Raw genomic sequence first — 26,950 nt, 5'->3', positions numbered from 1 at the left:
AGGCTAGCTGACACAGAGAGAGCCAGAAGGAAAAGAAACAGCCTGTGGGTTTCCTTACACAACAAGTGCCTCCACACTTTGCCAGCACAGTAGGGTCAGTGCAGTGAAACCCCAGCTCTGTCCTCCAGCAGCAGCTGCTCTGTGGCAGGCCAGCACTGCTGGGGCTTTGTACGCTGGGCACTGCAGAACCCTGGAAACACTCCTTATTGCTTTCTGGAAAAGTTTTCAGGAGAAACTCTGACGTAGGGCTGCCTGCTGCTTCCACATGGTAAGGCCAGCGGCCACCTGCTCCCATGGGGAGGGACCCACAGGAAGGAAACAGAGCTCAGGCAGGGGTGCAGAGTGTCCCCCCACTGCCTGGACAGGAGAGCTAGCATCCCTTGCATTATCCTACCTGGGCTTCTTCCCATCACTTCTGCTTCCTCAAAGACCAGACATTTCAATTTCACCCCCTGCTCAGGCAGACCCCCAGGGTGTCCCTGAAAGCTGCAAGGTGCTCTCTGCAAAGATGATGCTGCTACAGGGAGATGTTAGCGGGATACATGGCTCCTGTCATGCTACTTCCCCAGAAAACTCCTCTCCACCACAGCCCCACTGTCACACACAATACCACATGTCATACAACAGAGTCTGCTGTGACTGTCACCACCCAACATGACATGCCACAACAAGGCGACACACACAGGGAATTTCGTGCAGGCTTCCAGAGCTCATGCACAAAGAACCACTTGTAAGGAAGGCAGAGCAGCAAGGATGCAAATGGGAGGCACTGGCCCAAGCAAATGTACTTTCTGCTGCTATTCTAACAGAAAAACCTCTCTACTCATAAAAGTTGATTTTCAGCAGGAAGAAACACCATGGCAAGATTCTTTTCTCCTTCTTGACCCTAAAACAGATTAGAGCCAAAGAAGGCAGTGCACACACCCTCCAGCCACAGCAGGATGATGGATGCTCAGAGCAGAGACTGTCCTGAGGAGCCTTAAGCCTCTCTGCAGCACCAGGAACAAGTCACTGCATACACATCTCTAACTTTATCTCCAGTGCACTGGCAACTGCTTTTCTCTCCCCAGCAATTACTTGTATTCCCCATCCAGACAGCATGACCTTTGGAGACACTGCTCTCCCCTTGACGCCACACAATGCTTTTAGCCCTGTGCTTTCTCCTGCTACCATCATAGCGCAAATAAGTGACAATCTCTGTGATGGTGAGCAGGAAGAGTTATCCTACACGAAGTCTTACATGTTGAAGGCTCAGCTTCCAGAAGCCAATGGCAAGTCAGAGCTCTGAGCTCTCCAGAGCATCCAGGGGGTCCTGGCAGATGGAAAAGCTGTAACAGCCCTGCAGCATAATCTGCTATTTCACTGGGAGCTCATGGCTCCCTGTGAACCAGAAACTGTGGTCGGCAGCATCGTCTCAGGGCTCAAAGGGCTTTGTGCAGGGAGCAGCTCTTCATCCACCCCATGTAGGGAGATGGGGGTGCAAATGTCACCTCCAAAGAGCTGCTGCTCCTTCCCAGTGAAATGCCCTGTGTTACAGCTCAGCACTGGTCCTCTTCAGTCCTTCTTACACCTCTTTAAATGTTACTCAGTAAGAAAAAATATCACCAGCATAAGATGCCCTTCTGAGTAGCCTCTGACTCCCTCAAAGGAGACTCTCACAGTCTCTCCCAGTTTTGCCCACCAGCTGGCAGAGATGGGCAGCATGAGGAGCAAGTCCCTCTCGGAGGCACACACGCCTGTTCCCTAGGAGGCCAGCAGCCCATTCCTACCGCCAAATCCCCCTGCCATGGCTTATCTTGCCCATGAGCAGCAAAGTCCCACATTCAGGAATCAAAAGAAAAATTGCAGCAAAAGCCCAGGGCTGCATCCCACTAAGTGGCAAGAGCACAGCAGGGTCACCCCAGAGGGGGACAGTGCCAAAGCCAACTCCAGCCCCCAGCAGGCACCCACAGCCCGCTCCCACTCCACAATGCACGCAGTGAAGGCGGCCACATCATGGCTGCCCTCACCGAGGCTGCTGTCCTGGAGGGGGTGCATTCCCTTGCAGCAGTGTGGGAAGTGAGATCTGTGCACAGCCTAACCCCCCACAGCCCCTGCACAGGGCTGGGATCACAGGCATCCGTACTCCCAGCTGACGTCCCTCCACCACCCTGCCTGCTCAGACCCCGCGCCCTTTCCATTTGGTAGGGGTATTGATCTGCTGGCCGCAATGGGCTGGATAATTAGCCAGGAATTAGGGTTTCTATTACAGCCAGGAGGCTGCCCCAGCTGATTTATCACCTGAATAATTTACTGTGATTGAAAGGAAATTAAAATGAACTCCGTTTGACAACTGTGCGCTTTTATGGGCTTTAGTGAAGACTCAAAAGCCAAATTAATAGCCTGGTGTTGTTTAATAGTCTACTGAGAGTAAATATGGGAAGGTTTTTCCTCTCCTGATGTGCTCTCTTAGGCTGGATTTTAGAGTTGGATTTTTTTTTTCCCTCCCACCAATAAAGCCACACACTGGATCAGAGGACGTTTCAGTTGGAAGAAGCACAGCTGTAAAAACCACAGGAACAACCTTGCTCTCTGTTCCTCATTGCATTGCTGGCACTTGCCCTTCCCTGCCTATTTCTGCAGGTTGAGGGGCTCTCAGCACTGGAGCAAGGGTGGTCGTTCAGGCAGCCGGGGAGGAAGACCTGCCTCTCCTGGGCTCAGTACCCTGATCACCACATACATCCGCCACCACCCCAGAGGGCATGCGGGTGCATTTGGCACAGCTTGGGGTGCTGAGCCCAGGTCTGCTCCCAGACTCCTGCCTGCATTCAGGGAGCTGTCTGCAGAGCTGGCAGGTCAATGCTGAACTCCACTTTGCCTCTTCCTTTTCTTGCTTATCTTTCTCAGTTTTAGTGTTTGTGTCCATTTGTTGAGCCATACACTGTTGTTTTGTTTTCCTTTTTACCTTTCACCTGTCACACAAGCCATGGGTAAGAACTTGCATTTACATGCTCAAATCACTTCTGCAGGTAGCAGATCAAGACTCTGGCCCTTCAAATATGGCCATGAGTCAGTTGCATACTTTTGTTACTGAACAACATAAAGTTTTGGGTAAACACAAGCAAATATCAACTCTGCAACTCTCATTGCAAGTGTCAGATTATTTAAAGATGCTCAGCAGCCTTTGTCCACCCAAAGGTCGTGTTCTTCAGGAATAACCGTATTATCCACACTCCAGCGATCTGGACCAATCATATGGTCCTGCAGTTTATTCCTTCCTTCTGCTTTTCCAGTAACTGCATTTCAAGAGTACTCTTTGCACATTTAAAACAGACAGATGGGTCACACTTTCTGGCTTTATCTAGGGCTTTCCCTGTTATTCCTGAAGATCAAACCCCAATATTGTTAGGACTGTGCACTTCTGAGCTCTCAGGAGCAGCACTCCTGCAAACACACTATCCAACATCCTTACAGTGAAAGATAACATTCCTCTTTCAAAGCTGAAGCATACTTGGACAGGAAGTAAAACCTGAAGATTTTCAAACAGAATTTAAGCCCCTCTCTCACTCAGTTCAGAGAAGACCTTCACTGCAACTATCTCTGAAACTGAGGACAATCAGGATTCAACTTCCTGCATTTTTTCCAATTTATTAGGAATTTGAGGAATTCATTAGCTATCCAAATTTCACTTGCCTATGCTTCAGATTCAGACGTATCGACACTGCATGCCAAAAATACATACACTATTATATGTTTGCCAGGTTACTGGTTTCTACTTCAGCCCAAAATATTGACATTTTATCCAGAAATTAATCCAAGAACAGATATTCAGTTTAGTTCTAGCTAAAAGTAATTGGAAAGCATGAGCAAGGGCCTGGGAATTATCTGCTATTAGCGGCAAGCAGTTCCCTTTTAAGTCAATGACCCACATAGTGTTGAATCTGGTCACATCATGTTATGCCTCATTATGGCCCTGATCTAAAGTCTATTGAAGTCAATAGAAATATTCCTTTTGGCTTCAATGAGTAGTCAATTGGGCTAGTGTGTGAAGCTGAAAATACAAGAGAATCCATTTCTGCTGGGGACAGAAATCCAGCACAGATAATTCTCTTCTTTATTCTGGAGAAATTAAGGTACTGCTTCTCCTGTTGGGCTGATCCTTCTGTAGATCCTTCATCCCAGTCTTCCCCTTAGAGGCGTTAATCCCACTCTCTCACAGCAACAAAAAGCATGCTGGTCTGCAAGCACCAGACTTCACCTCTGCCCGCTTTGATGGGACTTTAATGGACTTATCCATCTTTCCAGACAGAAGTCCTCCATCTGGATCACAGCTGTTTCCTGGGTCTCAATCTTCAGGCACATCTCCTGTCCATGCTTTAGCTGGTGAATGCATTTCAGTCCACAGTTCACACTGCTAATGCTATGGGCTGGGCCTGCCCAGAACAGCTTCCCCAGGGAGCTCCATCCTCCATCATTCTGGCTGGATTGCGGGAAGCCGCCAAAGGACAATCAGCCTCAGCCATGCAAACCTTTGATTTGCTGGATACAGCCAGCATCTCTGGTTCCACCAGCTGGATTCTCCTAAGGGACTATGCACTGGAAAATCCGCCCACTCAGTGTAGCAGCTCTGTGCATAGGAAGGGCACAGCATGAGTGCCACTTCTAGATAAAATATGAATTGTTAATGCAGTGATCACAAACAGTGGGGTTTTGCCTATAACAGGGGCCAGGCTGAAGTACCTTGCCTGCCATGGATGTACCCATACAGCACAACGCCAGGGCAGGCTTCTTGTATCAGTACAGCTTTGCTCTGAGGGAAGCCTGGATGTGGAATGTACCTGCTGTAGCACATTTGTGCTAGCACAAACAGCATTTCCTGTGGGCAGGAGGACTGCCCTGGAGCCAACAAAACAGGGAGCAGCAGGATCCATTTAAACACACACACCAAGAGGCACAGAGAGGAGAACAGAAACCGCTGCCAGCCCAGGAGGCAGATGCTGTGAAGGCTTTTCTTCTCCAGGACATGAGGATTATGTGACATTGAAGACATGGACTTTGTCCCAGCTGATGAAAGAGCTTCATGGTGCTGGTGGCCAGAAGCCGTGAGCAGAACAGTGGTACAACAGTGGTGTTGTAAACATACTGCTATGTGCATTCCCAAACCCATGCCCACAAATATGTGAAGTCAGTTTTCCATGAGCATTTGCAGCCAAGGCAAATCAATCATGGGCTGTTTGCAAAAAAAAAAACCGTACACAAAAGTGCACAAACATCAGGGAAAGGCATTTACACAAGAATTCATGTTTATAGCAGAGTTCTGTCAGGAAAAAGCAGGCTTTTAGAGTACTGACTTTATGCCTTGGTTACTTGCCCAGAACATACAGACACAAGAGTGCTTGACTACATTTGTGCAGCCAGCCGTCAGGCTCCCCAGCTCCCAGCTGCAGGACTTCACCTGCCATCCAATGTTTCTTGCAGTCTACAAGCACAGGTATCTCACATCCGTGCTGCAGAGTACATACCCATGCATGAACAGCTGCACTGCTGGGTTCCAGGTTACAAAATGAGGCACGTAATAGGAGATGCCTCACTTGCCCTCCCGAACACACAGTCATAGAATCATAGAATCCCAGACTTGTTTGGACTGGAAGAGACCTTACAGATCATTCAGTTCCAATCCCCTGCCACAGGCAGGGACACCTTCCACCAGACCAGGTTGCTCCAAGCCCCTGTGTCCAACCTGGCCTTGAGCACTGCCAGGGACGGTGCAGTCACAGCTTCTCTGGGCAACCTGTGCCAGGGACTCACCACAGTCACAGGGAAGAACTTCCCAAGATCTAAACTAAATCTTCCCTCTTCCAGCTTGAAGCCATTCCCCCTTGTCCTATCCCTACAGAGCCTTGCCAAAAGCCTCTCTCCAGCTTTCTTATCACCCTTTTAGGCACTGAAAGCTGCTCTAAAGCCTCCCCAGAGCCTTCTCTTCTCCGAATAGTTAATTATACAAACCCATGTTGGTGGTGGGATCCCTGCCTCACCCAGTGCATGCAATGGGCTCTGTTTCTGAACAAAGGACTGCCTGATATTTAATTTTCTGTCACTGTCTAGTGATTGCCTTCTCCCCCATCATTGTATGAGCCCTTCCCTGATGACAAGTATTCATTCCCTGTGAGTCCCTCTAGAGAAAGCACAGTTTACAGCAGATATGAAAACTCAGATGATGCTTTCCAAGAGCACAACACATTTCGAGATGAGAAAAAACTCATGAGTCTCCATTTCATGCAGGTGAACTGAGGGAAACAGTAAAAATGGAAAAGTAAAGGAAATAGATTGGAAGCCCTTAAATTAAAAGGTTTGGCAGTCCCACACGACACATCAAACTTGTCTACCTGTATGAGGGTCAATGTACGCTTTCCAACAGCACAGTTGCCAAGCTCAAATTTTGCCCAGAAAATGCATCAGGAGGACGTTGGGGCTAACCTTCAGCCAGGGGCCAAGCATGCTGAGGCTGCAAATTCTTTGCCATGCAGGAGGAACCTGTCCTTCCTTCCCACAACTCACCATTGCCAAGGGACTGTTCCCAGCACACAAGCAAGGAAGAAGACTTAGAAAAGAAATGCCAAACAGGGAGAAAAAGGAACTTCCTTGTCTAGAGAACAGCAATTCTTCCCGTAAAATACCTGGAGCCTCCTCAGATGAATAGCACATGGGCATCAAATTTTTGTGCCCAAGTAAAATTATCAATAATTCACCTGCCTGCTACTGGACCAAATTTCTAAGAAAGCAGATAAGCAGTAGGTCAGAAGCTCCTACTAGACTTCTCGCCACATCTCATCTTTATGGGGAGGATCATATTTCCCTTATTTTCTTCTACGGAAATAGCTCAGCACTCTACACTGCTGGCTTAGCTCCTAAAGCACCACTTCTGGGTTCAGCAGCACTCTGGAAGTCTCAGTTTACTACAACAATCTATTGCAGGGACAAAACTGGTTTTCCAAATCACATCATTAATGTGCTCAGTGTTTTCTTTCTCATTGATTTCTTTGTCTCTACTAATTGATCCAGACATCTTCTCCACTGTGGTTTAGTATTGTGACAGCTTTGCTTAATTTACCAAAGAGGTAAAACATGACTGCTTCAGGTAAGGGGTGGAGTTCATACCACATCATTGTGAATCAGAGCTGGTTCACACAGAACACATACTTTCATGTTGAAAGCTTTACATGCCACCAAAAAGCAGAAACCAACCCCAAACACACATGAGCCCTTAGCCAGGCAAGTCAGTTCTGGTCAACACCTTTAGTAGATCATAGTATCACATTTCTCAGCATCTGAAATCCCAGAGCATACAGAGAGTACCCTGTTAATCAATTAGTAGCTGTGTATCTCCAATCTTAATGATCTGGCTGTACAGGCATTCTTGTCACAGCTTTTTACATGGACTCAGGAAGCTTCTTGCTCCACCAACAGTTGAATATCCTGAATTTGACAATCGGGATGACATTTCAGCAACATCCTCATTCAGTTCTCCCATTCTTCCTGTTAAACCAGTAAAAGCTTGCCTGCACGAATGTTCACTCACTGATGGCCTGAACAACAATCTTGCATCACTCAGAGACTTCACAGAAACTAATAGAAACGAATAAACGATCGTCTTCTATCACTGCTCTCTTTGTAAGGATTTTTTTTGGCGTGTAAAAGTTTCATAGGGCAGATCTAACACCACACAACTTCCGAGTGCAGTGCCAGTGCTCTCCAGTATCACCCGTGTTAGGATGGGATAACCACCATCTAGTGGTATGTGGAGGCCATTTCACCTTCCAGAGACAATGCGTCTTTGGCTTTCCTAACCCAAAAAAACAAACTAAGCTCAGCAACTCTCCTACCCTTTTTCATCTTAAGTTCAGCTCTGCAGAGTTTCTTAGTAAATATAAAAGAGGGAAACTACAAAACCAGCAGAAGCTGGTGAAAAGCAAATGGCTCTATGAATAAAATAACAAGTGACAGATGTGAGCTTAAAGGCATGACATGAGGATTTCTATTCGACCATATGACTTTCAGCATAAGTAATTATTTAAAAAAAAAAAAAATTTATACCAATACCTATTCCTTAACTGAAGACATGATGGTAGCTGGCTGCCATGAAATAATCTCCAGTGGCCCTCAAATGTACAGGTTCCTCCAAGGGAAATGAGTGGCTGCAGTTTAGGAAGTTCATCCACCTTGCTAAAAAGCAGGTCTAATATTAACACGGAAGATTAATGACCAGATATCTCATTAAGTAGCCAGCTAGACCTATACTGGTGCTGACAGCAATATATTCATTTCTACCTACCTCCTTCTCAGCAACTAAATTAAAGGCTCCTTCCCAAGGAGAACACAGAGAGTCATAGCTCATCAGTTTTTGCATGTGCTTCTGTATTGCCCCTGCAAAAATGGAACTTTCCCAAAAAATTAGTGCCAAGTCCTTCTCAAATACACTGCTAATCTGTAGGTGCAACTAATTTACCTTCAATACTAATTGGGTGTTTCTCCCAGCAAATGGCCAATTACATGCATAATAAGCCATTTCTGCATACAAAAATCTAATTTGCGTGCACAATCATGGTAACTATGAACCAAAATTAGACATTGGGATTTGCACGTCTTCTCCTTGCTACCTGCAGAGCCTGCTTTTGTTTTAACAAAAGCATCAGAAGATGTGATATTCTTTAAGGACTCACTTAAGGTAACTGGTCCAGATCAGATGTAATTTCATATCTAAATACTTGCTATTAATTAAAAAAAAAAAAAAACCCAAAACATAAAATGTTTTCCTTCATTTTTTAAAACTCAGTATTTATGTCTAATGTGCACTCGGCTGAGAGGAGCTTAGCTGAGAAGATCTTGACATGTTTATCCATTTTCTTCTACTGACACTCTTGAGACACATTTGGTGATGCCCACCAAACAGACCTCTGCCAAGAAAAAGTGTATTTGGAAAATACTGAACATTTGCAGTAGTACCTGCTCTGGTTTGATGGGCTCAGTTGTCGTGAAAATGTCAGAATAATGTTGCCTCTCGAAGACTCGATCCAACACTTCTAGCTGCTGCTGGGTGAAAAGGTCTCCTCGCATCTGTTTCCGAAGAAAATCTCTGCCTGGGAGAGAATGGCCATTTGGTACTGGAGATTCCTGAATACCTTTCAAAGAGGAGAGAGAAGGAGAATAAGTAGTCATCACAATAGTGAGACCTACCTATGACTGTCTTATTTTATCCCTTGAATACGTGTGGGTACCAGTATGGTAACACCACAAAGACACTTTTGAGAGGAGGTTACAAGCAAGACACCCTATCCAGTCCTCCATTACAGCCAACCCTCAACACAATTTACCATTAATGATTTTACACATGATTTAAAGGCAGGACAAAAGCTGGATAAGGTCACATCCTTGCTTGCATGACTTTTACTGCACCACCTGAGAACATGTCTGGTTTGTGGTCTGGATACCAGCGGACATAAGAGAATCATGTACACCACCTATGCTATAGTCACAGTCAACTTGGGTCAGCTCCAGCAGATTCATTTTGCCCAGGTATGCAAAACACTTCACCCCTTCCTGCGGTACCAGCAAGTCTTGCTGAGCACTGAGCTATGATGTGCCCCTTGTCAAGAACCACGGACTCTCCATCCAGCCCCACCTCCCACTGTACTAAGACAGGATGTCCGGGGGCCGAGTTACCACCACAACACCCTCAGCAAGACCTGATGCGATGCACTCTCTTTGCACTGCAATATCACTTTGTATTCCTTAAACTTACCAGTATGATGAAAGCCTGGCCTCCACAGCATGTTTATGTCTCTCTCCCCTTTGGCAGAGATTTTTAGCAGAAGTCATAAGTGACTGCCCATGGCTGAAAAGCCATGAGACAAGTTTGAAAAAATGTTTATATTGGCAGTTCAAAAAGACTGCTGCAATACAGGGGCTTGTTTCAATTTGCTTTTTGGAGATTCACAGTGGTTTTCTAGTCTTCCTTCCCTGTCAGTGCTAGAAATGTATCTTTTATGCACTGAAAGCTGAGGTCTGCAGTATTCCCAGGACTCCAGGAGGTGGAACTCCAAGAACAACAGTAAATACCAGATTTCTTCTCCAGACGGCAACACCGCACTAGACAGAGGGAGGAAACATTTTAAAAATAGAAAATCTCTGCCAAGATAGTTCTGAGGAGCAGAATTCAAATGCACCCTAAACAACAAGATTTTCATGAGTGTTGCAGTGGCGTACTGTACTGTTCAAGGAGCCTGCAGAGGAATAACTTCACTCAGCACTTCTCTGGTAGATTCTGCATCAAGTTTTTTACAGCAAGTATGAGGAGATCTGTGCAAAGACACCCTGATGCTGCAGACAACGGTTTTGTCTGCAGACGTGTATGGAACACAGGTTGTGCCCAGTGGGCAAGACTTTCCACAAAGGACTATTGATTTGAGATCACCCTTCAGCACAGCTGGATTTTGTAGAAAACCGTGTGTACCCACAAAACCAGGCCACTTTAACGCAGAGGTCTCAAACTGGGGAACAACACATGAAATATTTTTTCAACCTAGCTCACTCTCTGTAACAAACTGCTTGCATTTGATGTTAGCAATTAATGCTGGAAACTTCCTCCTAAATTGTAGTTCAGCAATTTAGGCAACAACAGCTTTGTTTTTACCTGTTTACACGAAGTCACACAACTTAAATCAGGAGTAGACAGTGTTGGCTTTTATGAAGTGCAAGGATCAGTTTCTTGCACACAGGAAAAAAAAACTCTGAACCTGTCCTCCGAATACAAAGTCTAAGCATGTGTAAAGAGCTGTGAAAAAAATACAAGGGGATATAGGAAAGCAGTGTATATTTAAAAGTATATATTTATTTTTTTTACTACTCTAAATCAAATAGTATCTAATAGACCTGATATGAGTTTAGTCAACCATAGCTTATAAGATTAAAATTCTTGTTGCTAGCTGCATGGTAGCAAAGGGCCAGGAAGACCCTGCCTCTGGAGCATGTAAACACTACCTTTAAATTTCAGGTTAAACTAATGTTATTTACAATTTGGCATCAAAGTTAAGGCTTTGTGTATTTTTGGTGTAAAGGGGGTGATGAAAAAGAGTGAAATGACCCAAGAAATGGCATGACTCGGAAAATGTTCTTGGCAATGCCAGTACAGTCTGTGCATTGTTTATACACCCAAAAGTTAGGTGTATAATGAGACCCCATCCAACTTAAATACAGAGCAGCCGAGCGGCGTTTCACCAGCAGCATGTTCGTTACAGGGCACAGCTCTGGATTTCTGGGTGTGAACGTCTTGGAGAAAAGAAGACAGATGAAAGTGAAGCGTGGTGCAGCAGCCTTAGCCAGAGACAGGCCCTGGGGCCTGGTGGGCAGCAGAGTTGTCCTGGGAGCTTGGCTCCAGCCCCAGATCCAGGAGCACGATGTCCAGAGAGGCACAGGATGGGCCCATATGGAGACAGCTCAAAGTAGCCATTGCACCAGCTCGGCCACATCCATCTCTCACTACCCTCCTTCCAAGGGGAGGCAAGGCAGGGGACCACCCTGCATGCCTGCCACCAAACATCCCAAGGAATACAAGGAAGAGGAGGAGATCTCTCTCTCTGCAAGGGAAATCCAGACAAACATTGTACCAGAGAAACCTGGGAGGGAGCTATGTGCCTTGCTGCACAGTGCTGGGCAATACAGTGGGGGATAAAATCACACCGAGATGCTGGTGCAGCTCTGGAGGGACTTGGTCTCAAGGCCAGTATTTGGTACAGTGCTGGAAGCACTTCCTGCACAGCCAGCCATAGAGGGCTGCCTCCTCACACCATCCACACAGCTCAGTTTGCTGTGGCTGTCACTTGCCATCCTGAGCACCTGAGGTAGGATCAGTTTCTGAGACACGCTTCCATGCACTGCCGGGCTGCGCAGAGAAGGAGGAACAACACATGCAGAGCTACTGCCAGGGAGGGAGCTGGGAGCAATGGGCCAGGCTGGGACCACGATATGGCTGTCACTGTCCAGAGGATCCAGTTCCTGTGTGAGAGGAGTCTGGGAACCATCCAAACATCACTTTCCCTCATTACCGCTCCCTCTCCGCATCCCATGAATGAAGGAACAGCTTGTTCTGTCAGTGTTTCCCAAACTTGAGCTGATTCCAGGGAAGTGCTGGATTTTGCTGCACAAGTAGAAGACTTTTTATACACTGCTCATAACATCCAAAAGTTTGTAAAGGTTTTTGGGATGCATTTGGCTGTTAGACATTATATAAATGTGAGATAATTACCATTAGCATTATGCATTGTTTAAATACACTACAATATCTTCGATAATTAAAATACTGTTGGCAGGTTTGAAACAGTTTGTTTTATAACTAGGCTCCAGGGAGTGGTAAAAACATTTTTCATATAATCAATGCATCCACCTAGGAGGGTTATGTTTTGTTGACAGTAGCACTACGTGTGTACCTACCTACTCTGCACAATAATTAGTTCCCAGTCCAGTGGCAGCTTTCCAGAAATGCTAATGAAGAGTACAGATATAATACTCTCCTTAATGCAAAAGAGGACATTCTTCTCAGATGAGTGTTTCATCCCTCATCTCTAGCAGATCACACAAGCAGGCAAAATGGTGCTGCTAGACCACAACTTTCTGAACTACCTGACCGTTCCGCCCAGCACAAGCCCAAAAGTGTTGTCCCACCTGGGGATGTCCATCAGCCCCTGCACCCAGACTTGCCCTGATGCCCCAGGGAGAGCCCCTGCCTCCCACTCTGCCAGTACTAAGCCCCAGCATGTGCTGGACATGCTCCACTGCCTCCCACCAGCCTGATCCTGGTTTCTCCCAGGCACACAGTCCTGCTCTGGACACCAGCTCTGCTCCTCTTTGATGCGCATGTCTCTGCATGGGCAGCTGGAGGACTCACTGTGTCAGGTACAACCTCTGAAGAGGCAGAGCCCCAGTGACACAGAACAGATGCACCTCTGAGAAGAAGTACCATGCAGAGTCTTGCTGGCAAATCACTGCCTAAATGGTGTGGAGATCATCCAGAAATACTATGTCAATAAAGAGCAAGTTTTTTCTAAGGACCTAACCAAATGGCAAGACCACTTTAAGGAATCTGACAAATTCTGATCTCTTTTTTTTTTAGCATACTCTAAATATTTGTACATGACATGTTTTCTGAAACAGCAGGAGAGTATTTTAAATTGCTAAATATGCCTAAACCAGACTTTTAGTGATACTCACCCTGTAACTCACTTGATAGAAAAGTGTTTTGCTTATACATTTTAGAGACTGTGTGTAGTGTTCTGAAGAAGAAAAAGAGAATCTTCTGGTTTCAGATTCTTAGATTATTTTCCTTCTTTAAATAAGGTGGCTTTAAAGGGTTCATCAAGGAAGTACCATGCTAGCACCATGAACAGCCCATATTCATAAAGCACATGGTTTCTGTCCCTAATTTGTTCTGTCCAACTTCATTACCTGGTATCATGCATAATTACTTCACCTTATAGGGAAACGCAGGCTAATGAGGAAGGATGTTATTCACCATATTTAAAACACGATGAGGCAAATGAAATATTATGAAGAGGCAAAAAGGTAATTTGTTTCCTTGTAGCATGCCTGTAAATTAGTCTAGAGAAGATAAAGACTTTGTTTAATTACCATTTGGAAGGCTTTGTTTAAAACATAAACTGAATTTTCATGCCACCTTCTTGGGACTGTTTGGCAGGCAGCAGTCTCACGCTCTTCCCAGTAAAGTGTTAGTTTCAGGGCCACATATGCAGTAAAAGATCTTTCCATTTACATTATTTGAGTTTTATAAGCACTGTTACTTATTTTTTCAAATGACAGTATCACAAAAAAAGAAGCTTTATATTTTGAAGTGTATAAAGCTGATCACTGCATAAATATTTAAAAAAAAAAATCACTATGTTTCACAAAGACAGGTATGGGTTTTGCCATAGATCAGAGTGAGAAAGAGGTGGGGGGGGAGAGAAATCATCAGAGATCCAAAAATACTTTTCATTTGGAGAAGATATCAGGCCATTTCGGTGGCACTGATAGAGTCTCTGCTCTGTCTCCATTACCCGCTGAAGGCAGTCAGAGTCAGGAGCTGACTACGCTAGATTATATTCCCTATAAGATGGTCACCAATATATATATATATGATCTTCAACCTCTATTGATTGATCAATTTCACAAGCAAAGACTGGTGAAATGAAGCTGAAATGAACATCATGCTTTAACTCATTGAACCCATCAGGCCTGAGTTAATCTCACTGCCCACTGTCTCTGATAGAATTCAATTGATCAATCATGTTTCGGTGATAGTACCATTTCAGTGGCTTATTGCTTCTCCATTTCAAGGCTTGACCTGTTAGATACACTTGTACCAGCCCTGCTCCTCCTGCAGACACAGAGACCAGCATCCGCCAACAGCAGAACATTGCCCTGCCTCCACACTTGGAAAAATTCGGGAGTTGCTTCCAACTTTGTATTCTGTTTTTACATGTATTTTATGACTTTTGCAGTTGGGATGTGTGTGAGAACATGAGGAGTCCCAGCGGACAGAGCCTCTCTCTGGTCCCATCCCACGCTGTCCCACACTGGCACACCTGCGCTCCAGCCCTGGGGTACATCACAAGCTGCAAGCTGGCCTCTGCGCACAATGCCCCGGGGAACAGAGCTGGCCAGACACTGCCCAGCACATCTGTAGACCCCACAGGAGCAGGGCTGGCCAGCAGTCACCATACACTGGATAGCCAGGGCTCTTCAGGAGTGATGTCCCACCTCTTTTTATGTTTAAATGCATGGCCACCCCGCTTACTTCTGGCCTGGCCACCCTCCTGCCCTTTGCTTCTCCACAGTCTCCCAAGGAGCCATCCAGCCAATACCTGTTTGAACTCTTGTGACCACCCTGGTCCCAGCTGCCCTCACCCCAGCCAGCAGCAAGGGGAGTCCCAGCTCTTGGCAGGCTGCCTTCACCCCGTGCATGGTCCATGAATCAGGCTGCACCTCCCCACTCCCAGCAGTGAGCCCCCACTGCTGCACACTGCTCCTGGCAGCACCCATGTGCCATGCTGGGCACAACTGGCAGGCAGCTGCCCAGTGCCTGTATACCCAGCACTGCATTTGCACTGACACCAGGAAAAGGAATAAGAAAGATCAAAGTAGATGAGTTGCATTATTGGCCTGTCGGTGCTGCTTTTCCTAAAATACTCAGCAGCACAGCGATCAGCACTTTTATTATCAAACAGCCACCTCTGATGAAGTGATGGAGCTCCTCTCCACTGTGAGAGCACTCGCTGTCTAGGAGGAGCTGGAGGTCCTCCCTGGTGAATGTGCTGGAGCCATGCTGTAGACCGACAATACGTATGAGCTGAAGCTGTGCTTGTACAAGGTGGCACCCAACAGCATTGTTGCACACCCAGGGTGCAACTCCACAGCTGCAGAGCTGCACCACTGAGCTGGTTGTGGGCATCACCAAAAAAAGGGGGTTTATTTATTGAAACAGATTTCCCATGAGATTACATCTCATCTCATCTTACGGTGATTTTAATCCTGCAGTAGGCACACAGAAATTTTATTACCAATCCCCTAGTTTGTGCTAGGAAAGCCCTGCAGTTACCCCATCCCATGATTCCCTCTGGAGCAGTCAGCATAAGCGTGGTGGGACCTGGCACCTTGGCAGCACTAACATTAATGAACCTGACAGCTCATCCATCTGAACAGGCACTTGTGCAAATAGTGCCACTGAGTGGAGCCAGACTGCTTGTGCACCTACAAGGGATGTCCACAGGATGGATTTTGATCACACCACAAGCTTTGCATGCACCGGATGCAGCTCTGTCACTGCTGCCCACAGTACCATGTGCAGGTGGGCTGATAGTTACTGCAGGGCTTCCAGCTGGGTCAGAGTATCCAGGGCAGGCCTGGGGTTTCTCTGCTGCCCACCAGCTGCAGGGAAGATTGTGGAGGCAGAGGGGAGACAGGTGCCCTGGGGCTCTCTGGACTATCCCCTGTGATGCTCCAGAGCAGCAGTAAAGCTCACTGCAGTCTTAACCACCCCAGCAGGGGTCTAGGCACACAGGAGACATCAACCTGCTGGGCAGCATGGGTTGTCAGCCTCCACAAAACACCTCGAAGTCATGTCCACAGCAACCAGGCCCATCATTGGCAGAGATCATCTGAGGTCAGTGACTTGAGGGAGTGATGGAGCTTCTGTGAGGTTTCTGATTGCTCTTCTGCTGGAGTTTTATGTTTAAAAAATGGCAAACATGATGGAGTGGTACCCCGGGCCCCTCAGCAGGGAATTCAGAAATGCAAGGACAAAGGTTAAAAGGAAGAGGCTGAGCAAGATGGCATGGATGCCTGAGCCCAGCTCACACACAGTGGGCATGTGCAATCCCCCCATGTCTCCTCGCGCCTCAGGGAACTGTGGGGACCTTAACAAACCCCCAGGACAGCAGGACCCCTCAGCCAGCTGCAGCATACCATAGGAATGGGCTTACATTTCTGTAACTTTTATATTATTTACGGGGAGATATAACTGCAGGTACTATATATATATAAAATAAGACATGGCAGTTTTATTAACAAATGATTGTGACAAACTAATTCTTTTCCTTATCCATTTTTTGAAGCTGTGTTCAGCCACAAGCTGTGGAGATGTGCACTTGATATCATGTACTCCCAGCTCAAAGTGCATTTTTAAATGGCTGTTAAAAGCTTACTGAAGCAATTTTAACATAGTTTATGCCTACTTCTATATGAAGAACACATCCTTTCATCATTTGTTTCCAAAAAGTCATTTCTAGTTGTGCTTGGGCAACACAGACTAAAGCAAGTTGAAGATGAAACCGTGCTCTGCATAGCTTTGGAAATACCAAACTGGTCTTTGATCACGACCAACTGTGAGAGGATTTGCAGTTCTCAAAAATACTAGGAGAGCAGAATCTGACAGCCAAAGGAAACCCAGTGTTAGGACACGAAAATGCAGCCCAGCTGGGTCTGTGCAAAGAGGAGTGAATGCTTGACACAGTAACCCTGGGGCATCTGTTATGCTGGTGGAGTGAAGCACCACAAACACTGGCACAGAAAATGGACCTGCAGGAGTTTAACCACCATGAGCACTGCACACCCCGCAACACCTACAGCCTGTGTGGACCCTACAGAGACAATCAAACTTCTGCCATTCCCAGGAACTGACATCTGGTGGGGAAAATACAGGGTACTCTATTGTCACCAGTCAAAACTTACCTTTCCATGCAAGCTTGAAACAGCAAATCAAAATTCCCACCTAACACCGTGAATTCTTCTCAAAGCACTATTTTGGAAACTTACCCAGACAAAACAGAAACAGTGAAGAGCGCATCTACATCTCACCCACTCAATGAACCGAACTTCGAAACACCAAGAGCACTGATGTATCCCCTCAGGTGACCAACGGCAAACCACTGCACTGCCAAAAGCCTTGGCAAAGCACAGGACTCCTAAGCAGCAATGCTACTCTTAAAATGCAAATTCCTAGCAACACATTCAAATTGTACCACCAACTAACCCATGACAAGGCTGGATCTACTGCATGCAAAAGAGAGAGAAAAGACTGCAGAGGATGCTTGAGGAAAACTTGAGGTGCAAATATCCACATTACACAGCTGTAAAGGATCTCTGAAACTTAATTTCTTCTGACTAATGCACATGGATAAAATACATAAAAATACTGTTCATCTTAGACTTTGTGTAACTTGCAAAAAATTTGTAGGTGCATATTATATTTTATAATTATGTTTTACTTGCATTTTGCCTGTAAGCATTATGCTGCATTCAGCTGAGACATTTCCTTGCTTCATTTTAAGAGTGCACATTTGCAGGCTTGAGACTACAGTTCCTGATTTTGTAAAATGGGGCTTTATTTAATATATACACAAGAAAAGTCTGCAGGTATTAATGGCTTTGTGTGAGTACTGATTATGGATAACAGGACAGAGTGTGGACGTACACCCACCACTAACTTGGATGGCACACAGCATTTGCCTGCAACTTGCAGCCATGCGGCTGCTCAAGCGTGCAGTTAAACATCATGTTTGGTTTTATTACCACTATTTCAGTTTTCTAAATGCATTTGTGCTTCCACACTCTTGGCTTTTTTCAAACTGCGGAACAGACAGTGATAGAAAGCGTGCATCGGTGTAGATACACTTGAGGTGGTTGGTCTGGCTCTCATCCTGGGAGACAGATAAGGAACATTTGTTGCTGCTTTGGTTGGCCTGACTTACTCCCCAGTTGTATGAGATGGCATGAGCATTGCCGCTTTGGACCCTAAGTTCTGCACCTCTCTCACCCTTAAAGTCCTTCGGTTTAAAGCCCGGCTCACCAAGCTAGTCAGCTGCTCTCCAGCATCTTTGAGAAGTCATGGAGATTGGGGTACATCCCAGAAGACTGGAAGAAGGTTACATCACCCCAATCTACAAGAAAGACCCAAAGGGCAACCCAGGAAATTATAGGCCCATCAGTCTTACTTCAGCCCCTAGAAAAGTTATAGAACAGATCCTTCTGGGAGATATCACAAGTCAAATGAAGCATATGATTGGGAAAAAACAGGGATTTCCTAAGGGCAAATATCATTTGAGAAACCTCATAACCTTTTACCACAAAGTAACCTGCTCAGTTGATGTGGGGTGAGCAGTGAACTTTGTCTACCTGGATTTCCCACAACCTTCTCCTACAGAAACTGTCATGTTGTGGTCTTGATGAGTGGTCTGTGCAGTGGAGGGGGGAGACACAAGCTCAATAGGAGTGAATAGCGTGCAGCTGCAGCAAAGAAAGCCAACAGGAGGCTGTGGAGCATCAACAAGGACATCACCAGCAGAGATAAAGATGTCACTGTCCCACTCTACTGTTAGGCCACACAAGGAATACTGTGTTCAATTTTGGTCCCTGCTGTACAAAGTTGTAGAAGGGCTGAAAAGGGTCCAGAGAAGGAAAGATGATCCAAGGATTGGAAGGCATGTGAGGAAAGGCTGAGAGAGCTGGGCATTCAGCCTTGAGAAAAGAAGACTCAGGGGAGACCTTACCACCGTTTTTCAGTTCCAGTATTTAAAGGGTGGCTACAGAGAAGGCAGAGACTCCCTTTTTACAAGGAGTTCCATTGAAAAGATGAGCAGTGATGGGCACAAGTTACTCCTGGAGAGATTCTGGATGGACACAACAGGAAATTTTTTCACAGTGAGAACAACCAGCCGCTGGAATAATCTGCTTGGGGAAGTGCTGGATTCCCCAGTGTTGGACACCTAAGATTTGGCTGGACAGGGTGCTGGGACTAGGTTATGGTTTGTCATCCAGTCTAGGTTATGCTTTGCCAAGAAAGGTTGGACCAGAGGATCTTTGAGGTCCCTTCTAGAATTCCATGATTCTATGAGAAAGGCAGACAGTCACCCAATGAAAACGTCTTCCTTCATATATTTGTGTTTTGTGGTTCTGCCTTAAATGTTCTGATGCACTGGACACAGAACAAAACTCATCAGCCAAGGTTTTATTTTTGAGGAAAAGCACTGTAGCTCTTTGCTAGTTATCATAATCAATTAGTGTAATCTAAACATTAATTGTTTATCCCGCAATAAACTCAGCCGTCTATGGTACAACTCCCTTGACAATATGCTTATCACACAGATGCCCTTACTAAGCATGTATGGGAGAATCTCACTTGCATGTTATTTCTGTAATTTCAAAGGCTGTTTTCATTCAGGGGGAGGCCACACAGGTCACTTTTTCAGCTGCATCACAGGAATTCTACCAACAACCTCTAAAGTGGCGAGCCTGTTCCTGCAGCTACGCTTGAGATAAGCTCGCTGGGAACAGCCCCACCAAGCCACCAGCTGGGGCTGCACTTTTGCTCATGTCTGCACCTGTTTTCCTAAGCTCAATAATTCCCCTCCCAGCTAAAGGGATAAATCCTCCAGGGAAGAAAATAAATAAATTAATTAATTAATAAATAACAACAAAAAAAAATACACGTATATATGGCTAGAGCTTGGCAAAAATATTCTGAAGACTGATGTATCTGAGTGTTCCCTCTCTGTCTCAACAGTCAGGTGTTGGCAAACCAATACTTTCTATGAATCAGTAATCGTGGTCTGAGAGTGAACACCCAGAGTGGCAGATGCAGGTCTTACCTCTCTGGGTTTGCTCAATTCTCTAGCAGGGGATGTGATTTTGACTGCATTGGAAACCTGCAGCAATGGGGAAATTTTTGAGACTTCCATAGGAAACCACTGATTGACTGAAACTGAACCTTGTTCACTAGTGGGATCATTTCTGAACAACTGCATGACACAAAGCCCTACTGGGGAAAACCCTGAATATGTCAAGAGACACCATTCTTAAACTTGGTTAAAAGTTGGTTTAGATTTCCAGTTCAAGATCATTTTAGTGTTTAAATAAAGAGTAATGATCCTGTATAGAATCATAGAATCACAGAATAACTGAGGTTGGAAAAGGCCCTTAAGATCATCAAGACCGACTGTTAAGCCAGCACTGCCAATTCCATCACTAAACCATGTCCCTAAGCACCACATCCCCATGTCTTTTAAATCCCTTCAGGAATGGTGACTCCACCACCTCCCTGGGCAGCCTGTTTGAATGCTTTACAATCCTTCTGGGGAAGAATTTTTTCCTAATATCCAATCTAATCTTCCCCTGGCACAACTTGAGGCATTTTTGTCCTATCATCTATCTATGTATCTATATAGATATATATCTATATAGATACATGTCTATATATCTATATGTAGATGTATTATAAATTAAATAAGCCTTCATTCCTCGTGACTGACCAAATCCAGGCACCAGCTCTTCCTCTCCACCACGTGCCACATCCCCTGGGCCAGGTCGGTTTCACACCAGTGCGTCAGCCTTTCTTACAGTGTACTGCATTGTCGTATGTGCCGGCAGTGCAGCACATCACATGGAGTGCAGGATGCTTTCTAAGGCATGTACATAACCCAATGGACTGGATAATAAGTCTGCACAACCAGGGCAACAGAACAGATGTTTTAAAAATATCAGTTTTTCAGGTTTAAGCAAGCTCTTCAGATTATTTTCTATGACTCATGCAAGGCACAATTATCCATCATTGTAGCTTTTGCCTATAATGCTTTCCAAAACAGGAAATAAAACTATAAGATTTTTAGGGGGAGTTGGAATTCTTTTTAAGATAAATTAGTTTTAGTTAATGAAAAACTGAAAATATCTCCAACTTTGTACTTTGTGATGAACAACAAATGGCTGAGTGAAAGACAAGCACTTTTCCTTTAGAATATTTACAGAATCTTCAAGAGGGGTTCGTTAAAGCCTTTCACGGTTTTGCTTCCCCAACTGTCTTAATTTAATTCTGTTTAAGAAGAAATGAAGCCCACTCAGGATGTGTGCTGCCTATAATTTTTATTCTCCATATACATACACTTGTGTATACATAAACAACAACATGTAGCTGTGCTCTGCAAAGGCACAAATACTTTCTTATACCTCAGCTAGATCTAGTGCTGACAAGATGAAACCATGAACAGTTCACAGAAACAACTAGTTTGCACCACTCTGCTTCCAAGTGAAATCAAGAAAGAAAGAAAAGAAAGGAGGGAAAAGAGAGAAAAGAAAGGAAGAAAGGAAGAGAGGAAGGGAAGTGGAAGGGAAGAAAAGGGAGGACGACGGTGGGGAGGGGAGGAGAGGAAAGGAGAGGAGAGGAGAGGAGAGGAGAGGAGAGGAGAGGAGAGGAGAGGAGAGGAGAGGAGAGGAGAGGAGAGGAGAGGAGAGGAGAGGAGAGGAGAGGAGAGGAGAGGAGAGGAGAGGAGAGGAGAGGAGAGGAGAGGAGAGGAGAGGAGAGGAGAGGAGAGGAGAGGAGAGGAGAGGAGAGGAGAGGAGAGAAAAAGGAAAAGGAAAAAGGGAAGGCACACTTGTAACATGTGTAGCTAACTCTGCTACCACTGCACAGCAGGCAAAAGGACAGTGGCTGGGGATAGGTGCAAAGCAGAGGGTTCAAGCAGCAAGGCCATTATCCCCACCGGACAGGATACAAGGGGTCTCTTCACCAGTGCACCAGCATCCATTGTTAATTTCTGCCTCCCCAAAGACAGCATGGCAGCTCTTCCCATAGCTGCAGACAGACTGATGACCCAGGGTCTGCCCAGCTACCACCACTGGGGTGAGCCAGGAGCACACCACTGGCACCCTGCACCTAGCATCTTCCCACTACCTGCCTGCACCAGTTCCTATCTGCCATCATAACCTGCCCCCAGCCCTCAGGAAGGCACCCCAAACCTGGGGGGCTGCTTGCCAGGCTCCGACACCTCCCCATGCTGCCGGAACGCAGCACCGGTTTTTACCATAACACACTCGATTGTTCTCAGCAATAATCCAGCAAATAAAGCCATTAATTACAGTCTCTTCCTGAGCCACCGGTGGCTGGAGCAGCAATCAGTGTGCAACCCCTCATTGCCTGCTCTCAGGGAGCGGAGACAGATGCCATAAAAATGATACGCAGCCCACACCAAGTCCTGCCAGTGCAGCAGCAGCAGGCTATGCCCAGGAACATGCGATGCTGTATTTATTTGGCCTGCCACAGCCGTGGGGGATGGCACCCCATTAGGCAATTATTTTTATCTTATAATGTCAATTTACTTATTCTGATTGGCTTCCTGCCACCAAATAGCAATTAAATTGCAAACACTTGCTGAAGCTTATTTTCTATCTCTCTTTCCCCCCCTTTCCCTTCCTTTTTTCTCTCTCCCCTTCTTTTTGTTAGAGAGAGAGAGCACCCTATGTTCAAACATAATTTAATTTATTTTCCTTTCCATATCTCAAAGGAAAATCTATATCTCCCCCTGGAAGGCCATTTGCCCTCTGTTATTAGGAGCTGAGGTATCACAGCACTTGGCAATTTGTTTCAACCAACTATCGGCAGCCCATCAGGACTCCTCAGGACCTCTGCTATCTCAATGCAATTGTATCTGGTATTGCCATTTATGATTTCTTTTTAATAGCTGCCAGTACCCACCAGACAGACAGGTTTCAGTTCTCACACAGTGTGCCCGCCCCATTCCCTCCCACAGTGGCCACCTCCTCTCCTGGGGTGCTCATCAGCTGCTGACGGAGATCTTCACCCATCCCATCAGCAGAGACCGTTGTTAGCTCCCTAACCAGCTGTATTGCAGGAGGTGATGGGATGGCCAGAGCTGCTGGAGGTTATAAGCTGTTCCGGTGACAAACTGCGGCATGCACAAGCTTTGGCATGTGGTGAGCACAGGGAGCTGGAGCCTGCGTGGCAGCTGCATGTGAGCTCTCCCTGCCTTGCAATGGGCCATGCTGCACCTGTGCACACTCACCACCCCTTCCCTGCCACAGCAGCACTGGGTCTCCTCTAACCAAGGTCTAACCAAGACATGGCACAAGCTGGCATTTATGTACCAAAGCAGTGTCTAAGAAACCTTCCCCTTGCTGCTGTGACATTCCAGAACCAGTGATGGCTGCCAGCACAAGACCTCACAATCAAACCAACACCCCTTCACAATGTCCTACTGCAGAGCACCTCCACCTGTGCCCTCAGGGAAAGGGAAAGGGGTTAAGACCAAGTCACACCAACAGGAATGGCTGGCAGATGAGCACCGGTGATAAACATGAGCATCCCCAGCACTCAGAGATCAACATCTGCAGTGGATCTGCAGAGTGACCAGAAAGGTAAAGCAGAGCAAAAGTGCAATCAGAATGAACAGGTGAAAGCTGATCAGCAACAAAGAGGTGAAGTCTCTCAGAGGCACAGCACACCCAATCCACGGGCACAGCACGGGACCAAAACCCACCTGCCCACACTGCCTCTGACTTCCCACAAGGCATGTGGGATCATCCAGGGAAAAGCCGGGGAGAGCACAAGGCCATGGAAAATCAGTTACAATCTCTCTGGATGCAGGGGAAACCCTTACACAGGTATCTCTATCACTCCCTGTCCTGTGCACACACAGTTCTTTCATGAGTGGGTGCGGAGCACAGGATTTACAGAGATGGAACACAAGGAAAAACAGCCCCCCAGACATGCACCTTCCTGCAGCTAAGCACAGCAGAACTCCCACCGAAAGGGAACAGAGCGTATCAACCTGAAAACAAACACAGGCCATCGCTTCTCTTTTGTGCAGGGATGTGTCAGCAAGGATGCCCCTCCTCTGAGCAGGCACAAGAGGTTCAGCTGTGCCTGCCTTGGACAACGGCTTCTCTGAGGGCAGAAGGGACTCCCTGGGTCACATGAAGACAAGCCAGCATGGCACAGGGCTCCCAAGGGCACCCATGAGGTGGGTCTCTACAAACCTGACTCCAAGCCCTGCCTCTTCCACAGTGCTGACAGCCTGCAGCAAGACTTGTTGGAGTGCTTCAGTTTCCCCACTGGTGAAGTGGGGACATTCTAACTGAACACATTGTAATTAGTAAAGATCTCCTATCAGCAAAGTCCTACCTGTTGTAAATTGTCTGTAGTGCATACAAAAATTCTTCACCAGTACAGAAACAATCAGGTGTGTTTATACTGGGCTTGCCATCTAACAGGATGATTGTCACAGCGTTTGTAGTTGACCCTGAGATGCCTGCAAGGTGGGCCAATGCCAACCTCATGAAGTTCAACAAAGCAAAGTGTAAGGTCCTATACCTGGATTAGAGCAATCCCAGGCACAGATACAGGTTGGGCAGAAAAGACATTAAGAGCAGCCTGAGGAGAAGGACTTGGGAGCATTGATCAAAGAGAAAACTGATCATGAGCCAGCTTCACTGTGCACTTGCTGCCCAGAAAGTCAACTGTATCCTGAGCTGCACCAAAAAGGAGTGTGACCAGCAGATCAAAGGAGGTGATCCTGCCCCTCTACTCTGCTCTCCTGAGACCTCATTTGGAGTATTGTGTGCAGTTCTGGTGTCCTCAACATAAAAAGAACATGGAACTGTTGGAACAAGTCCAGAGGAGGGCCATGAGGATGATGAGGGGACTGGAGCACCTCCTGTATGAAGATAGGCTGAGAAAGTTGGGACTGTTCAGCCTGGAGAAGAGAAGGCTGCGTGGAGACCTCATAGCAGCCTTCCAGTATCTGAAGGGGGCCTACAACGATGCTGGAAAGGGACTCTTCATCAGGGACTGTAGTGATAGGACAAGGAGTAATGGGTTTAAATTTAAACAGGGGAAGTTCAGGTTAGATGTAAGGAAGTTTTTTACCGTACAGGTGATGAGGCCCTGGCACAGGTTGCCCAGAGAAGCTGTGGCTGCCACATCCCTGGCAGTGTGCAAGGCCAGGCTGGATGGGCCTTCAGCAACTTGATCTAGTGTGAGGTGTCCGGGCCCATAGCAGGGGGTTTGGAACTAGATGATCTTAAGGTCCTTTCCAACCCAAACCATTCTATGATTCCATGATCTCCACAACAAGGTTTTGGGCAGAATCTCTCTGGGTTTAACTAAGGCTGGTTTAAGAATCTGGGTCCATGTACTGGAATGACATATTCAGAAAGCAAGAAAACAAGCTATGAGGAATACACCAGTGTGAGCATACATACCTAAAGCTATCTCTACACATCTATACACATGCATACTTTATGTATACACATGCATTGTGACAACCCATATTCCATCTGTCCATCCATATAGCTATTCCCTATGTAGAGATGCCCATAAAAAAATACCAAGGGTAATAGAAAAGACCTCTGCACCCTTTGCAATAGCAGTTACTGACTGGTTCATTCAGTGTCTGATGGAGATAGCACGGTTGCCTGGGATGCACCTCACAGGTTTCTAAATGGAAGGCTCCAGAATCAATTTTGTGGTAACTGGTTAGATGTGACCAGCTTCCAAACTCAGCACGGGCACCAGTAAGCAAATTCAAGCAGCACCATTACTTTAAGTATCAGAGGTAAGGAAAGCCTTCTGGCTCAGTGAACCACAGGACAGAACAGAGATTTACAATTTGGCCTTGGCTTTCTCTCCAAGGTGACGAACAGGTTCACAGCAGGTGTGGTGCCACAGCTGGTGATGCAAGGCGATGCTGGAGCTCTCACAGCCTGCACGGGAAGGTTTGTGTTGCTCCTGAAGGACAGCACTGGCAGCTTCAGCGGAGTGAGACCAGTTTGGCCAGCAGCCATCACTTCCACCACTATTCAACTCTGCACAACAGCGATGTGCCAAGGGCAGCCTCCACTAGCGCCAAATCCACTGTGAGTCTGCTCACCTTCCTCTGTCCACCACTGCCATCACACCAGCTCCACAGCCCCCACTGTGCAGGGGGGAATGTTGGTCTCCAGGAGGGGACCTGTGGGCATGAGTATCTTGCGAAGCTCAGTGAGAACTCATCTTTGGTGGCCACTAATGGCTGGGGACTCCCAACCCAGCAGTGGCGAGGGGAACCATGTGTGGATACCCCAATGTCAAACAAACCTTCCACTCACAGAGTGGTGGAGTTTCATACTCCAGAGTCAAGTCACTGACTCAACAGTTCCATTTTCATCCATGGCATCCTACCAGGGAACATACTCAGGAACATCTCAGCTGTCAGGAGGCTCTGGGTGACCATACAAATGGGAGCAACACTAAGACATCCCAGAGGCTTACTCTGATTTGACGTGCTAAACACAAATGTCTCAAGGACCACATCTCTTGGCATGCCCGCACCCTAACTTCCTCTTAAACTGATTCACTAAGATTCTGTGGTGATCAATCAGGCACCAGAAGTTTCTGCAACAGGGACTGCATGGGTGCAAGGGAGAGAGAATGGGTAAACTAAGGAGTTATGCAAATTCAAAACTCAAACCCACATTCCTAAACAGTTCCAAATAAAATTTATTGGATTCAGGCATATTCACAATTATGTTCCTGCCATTCTGGACCACCTCTGCCAGGCCTAGGCCACTACCCAGTTGCCAGCCAAGGTAACAATGGATG

The 26,950-nt window shown here is 46.4% G+C and overlaps 1 protein-coding gene across 1 annotated transcript in view; it reads right to left on the bottom strand.

The window, feature by feature from the left end:
• PAX5 (paired box 5) overlaps positions 1–26,950 on the bottom strand; it is a 126,511-nt gene that overhangs the window by 72,578 nt on the left and 26,983 nt on the right. Inside the window, exon 6 of the mRNA XM_061364622.1 lies at positions 8,983–9,158. Coding sequence (XP_061220606.1) covers positions 8,983–9,158 — 176 coding nt within the window. The remainder of the gene's footprint in view (positions 1–8,982; positions 9,159–26,950) is intronic.

Source organism: Neopsephotus bourkii, unplaced genomic scaffold, assembly GCF_033783945.1.
Source record: "Neopsephotus bourkii isolate Nb327-2 ecotype Australia unplaced genomic scaffold, CSIRO-AGI_Nbou_v1 NB_1244, whole genome shotgun sequence".
NCBI lineage: Eukaryota > Metazoa > Chordata > Aves > Psittaciformes > Psittacidae > Neopsephotus > Neopsephotus bourkii.
The sequence above is the reverse complement of the archived record's forward strand: the minus strand, read 5'-3'. Positions and strand labels throughout refer to the sequence as shown.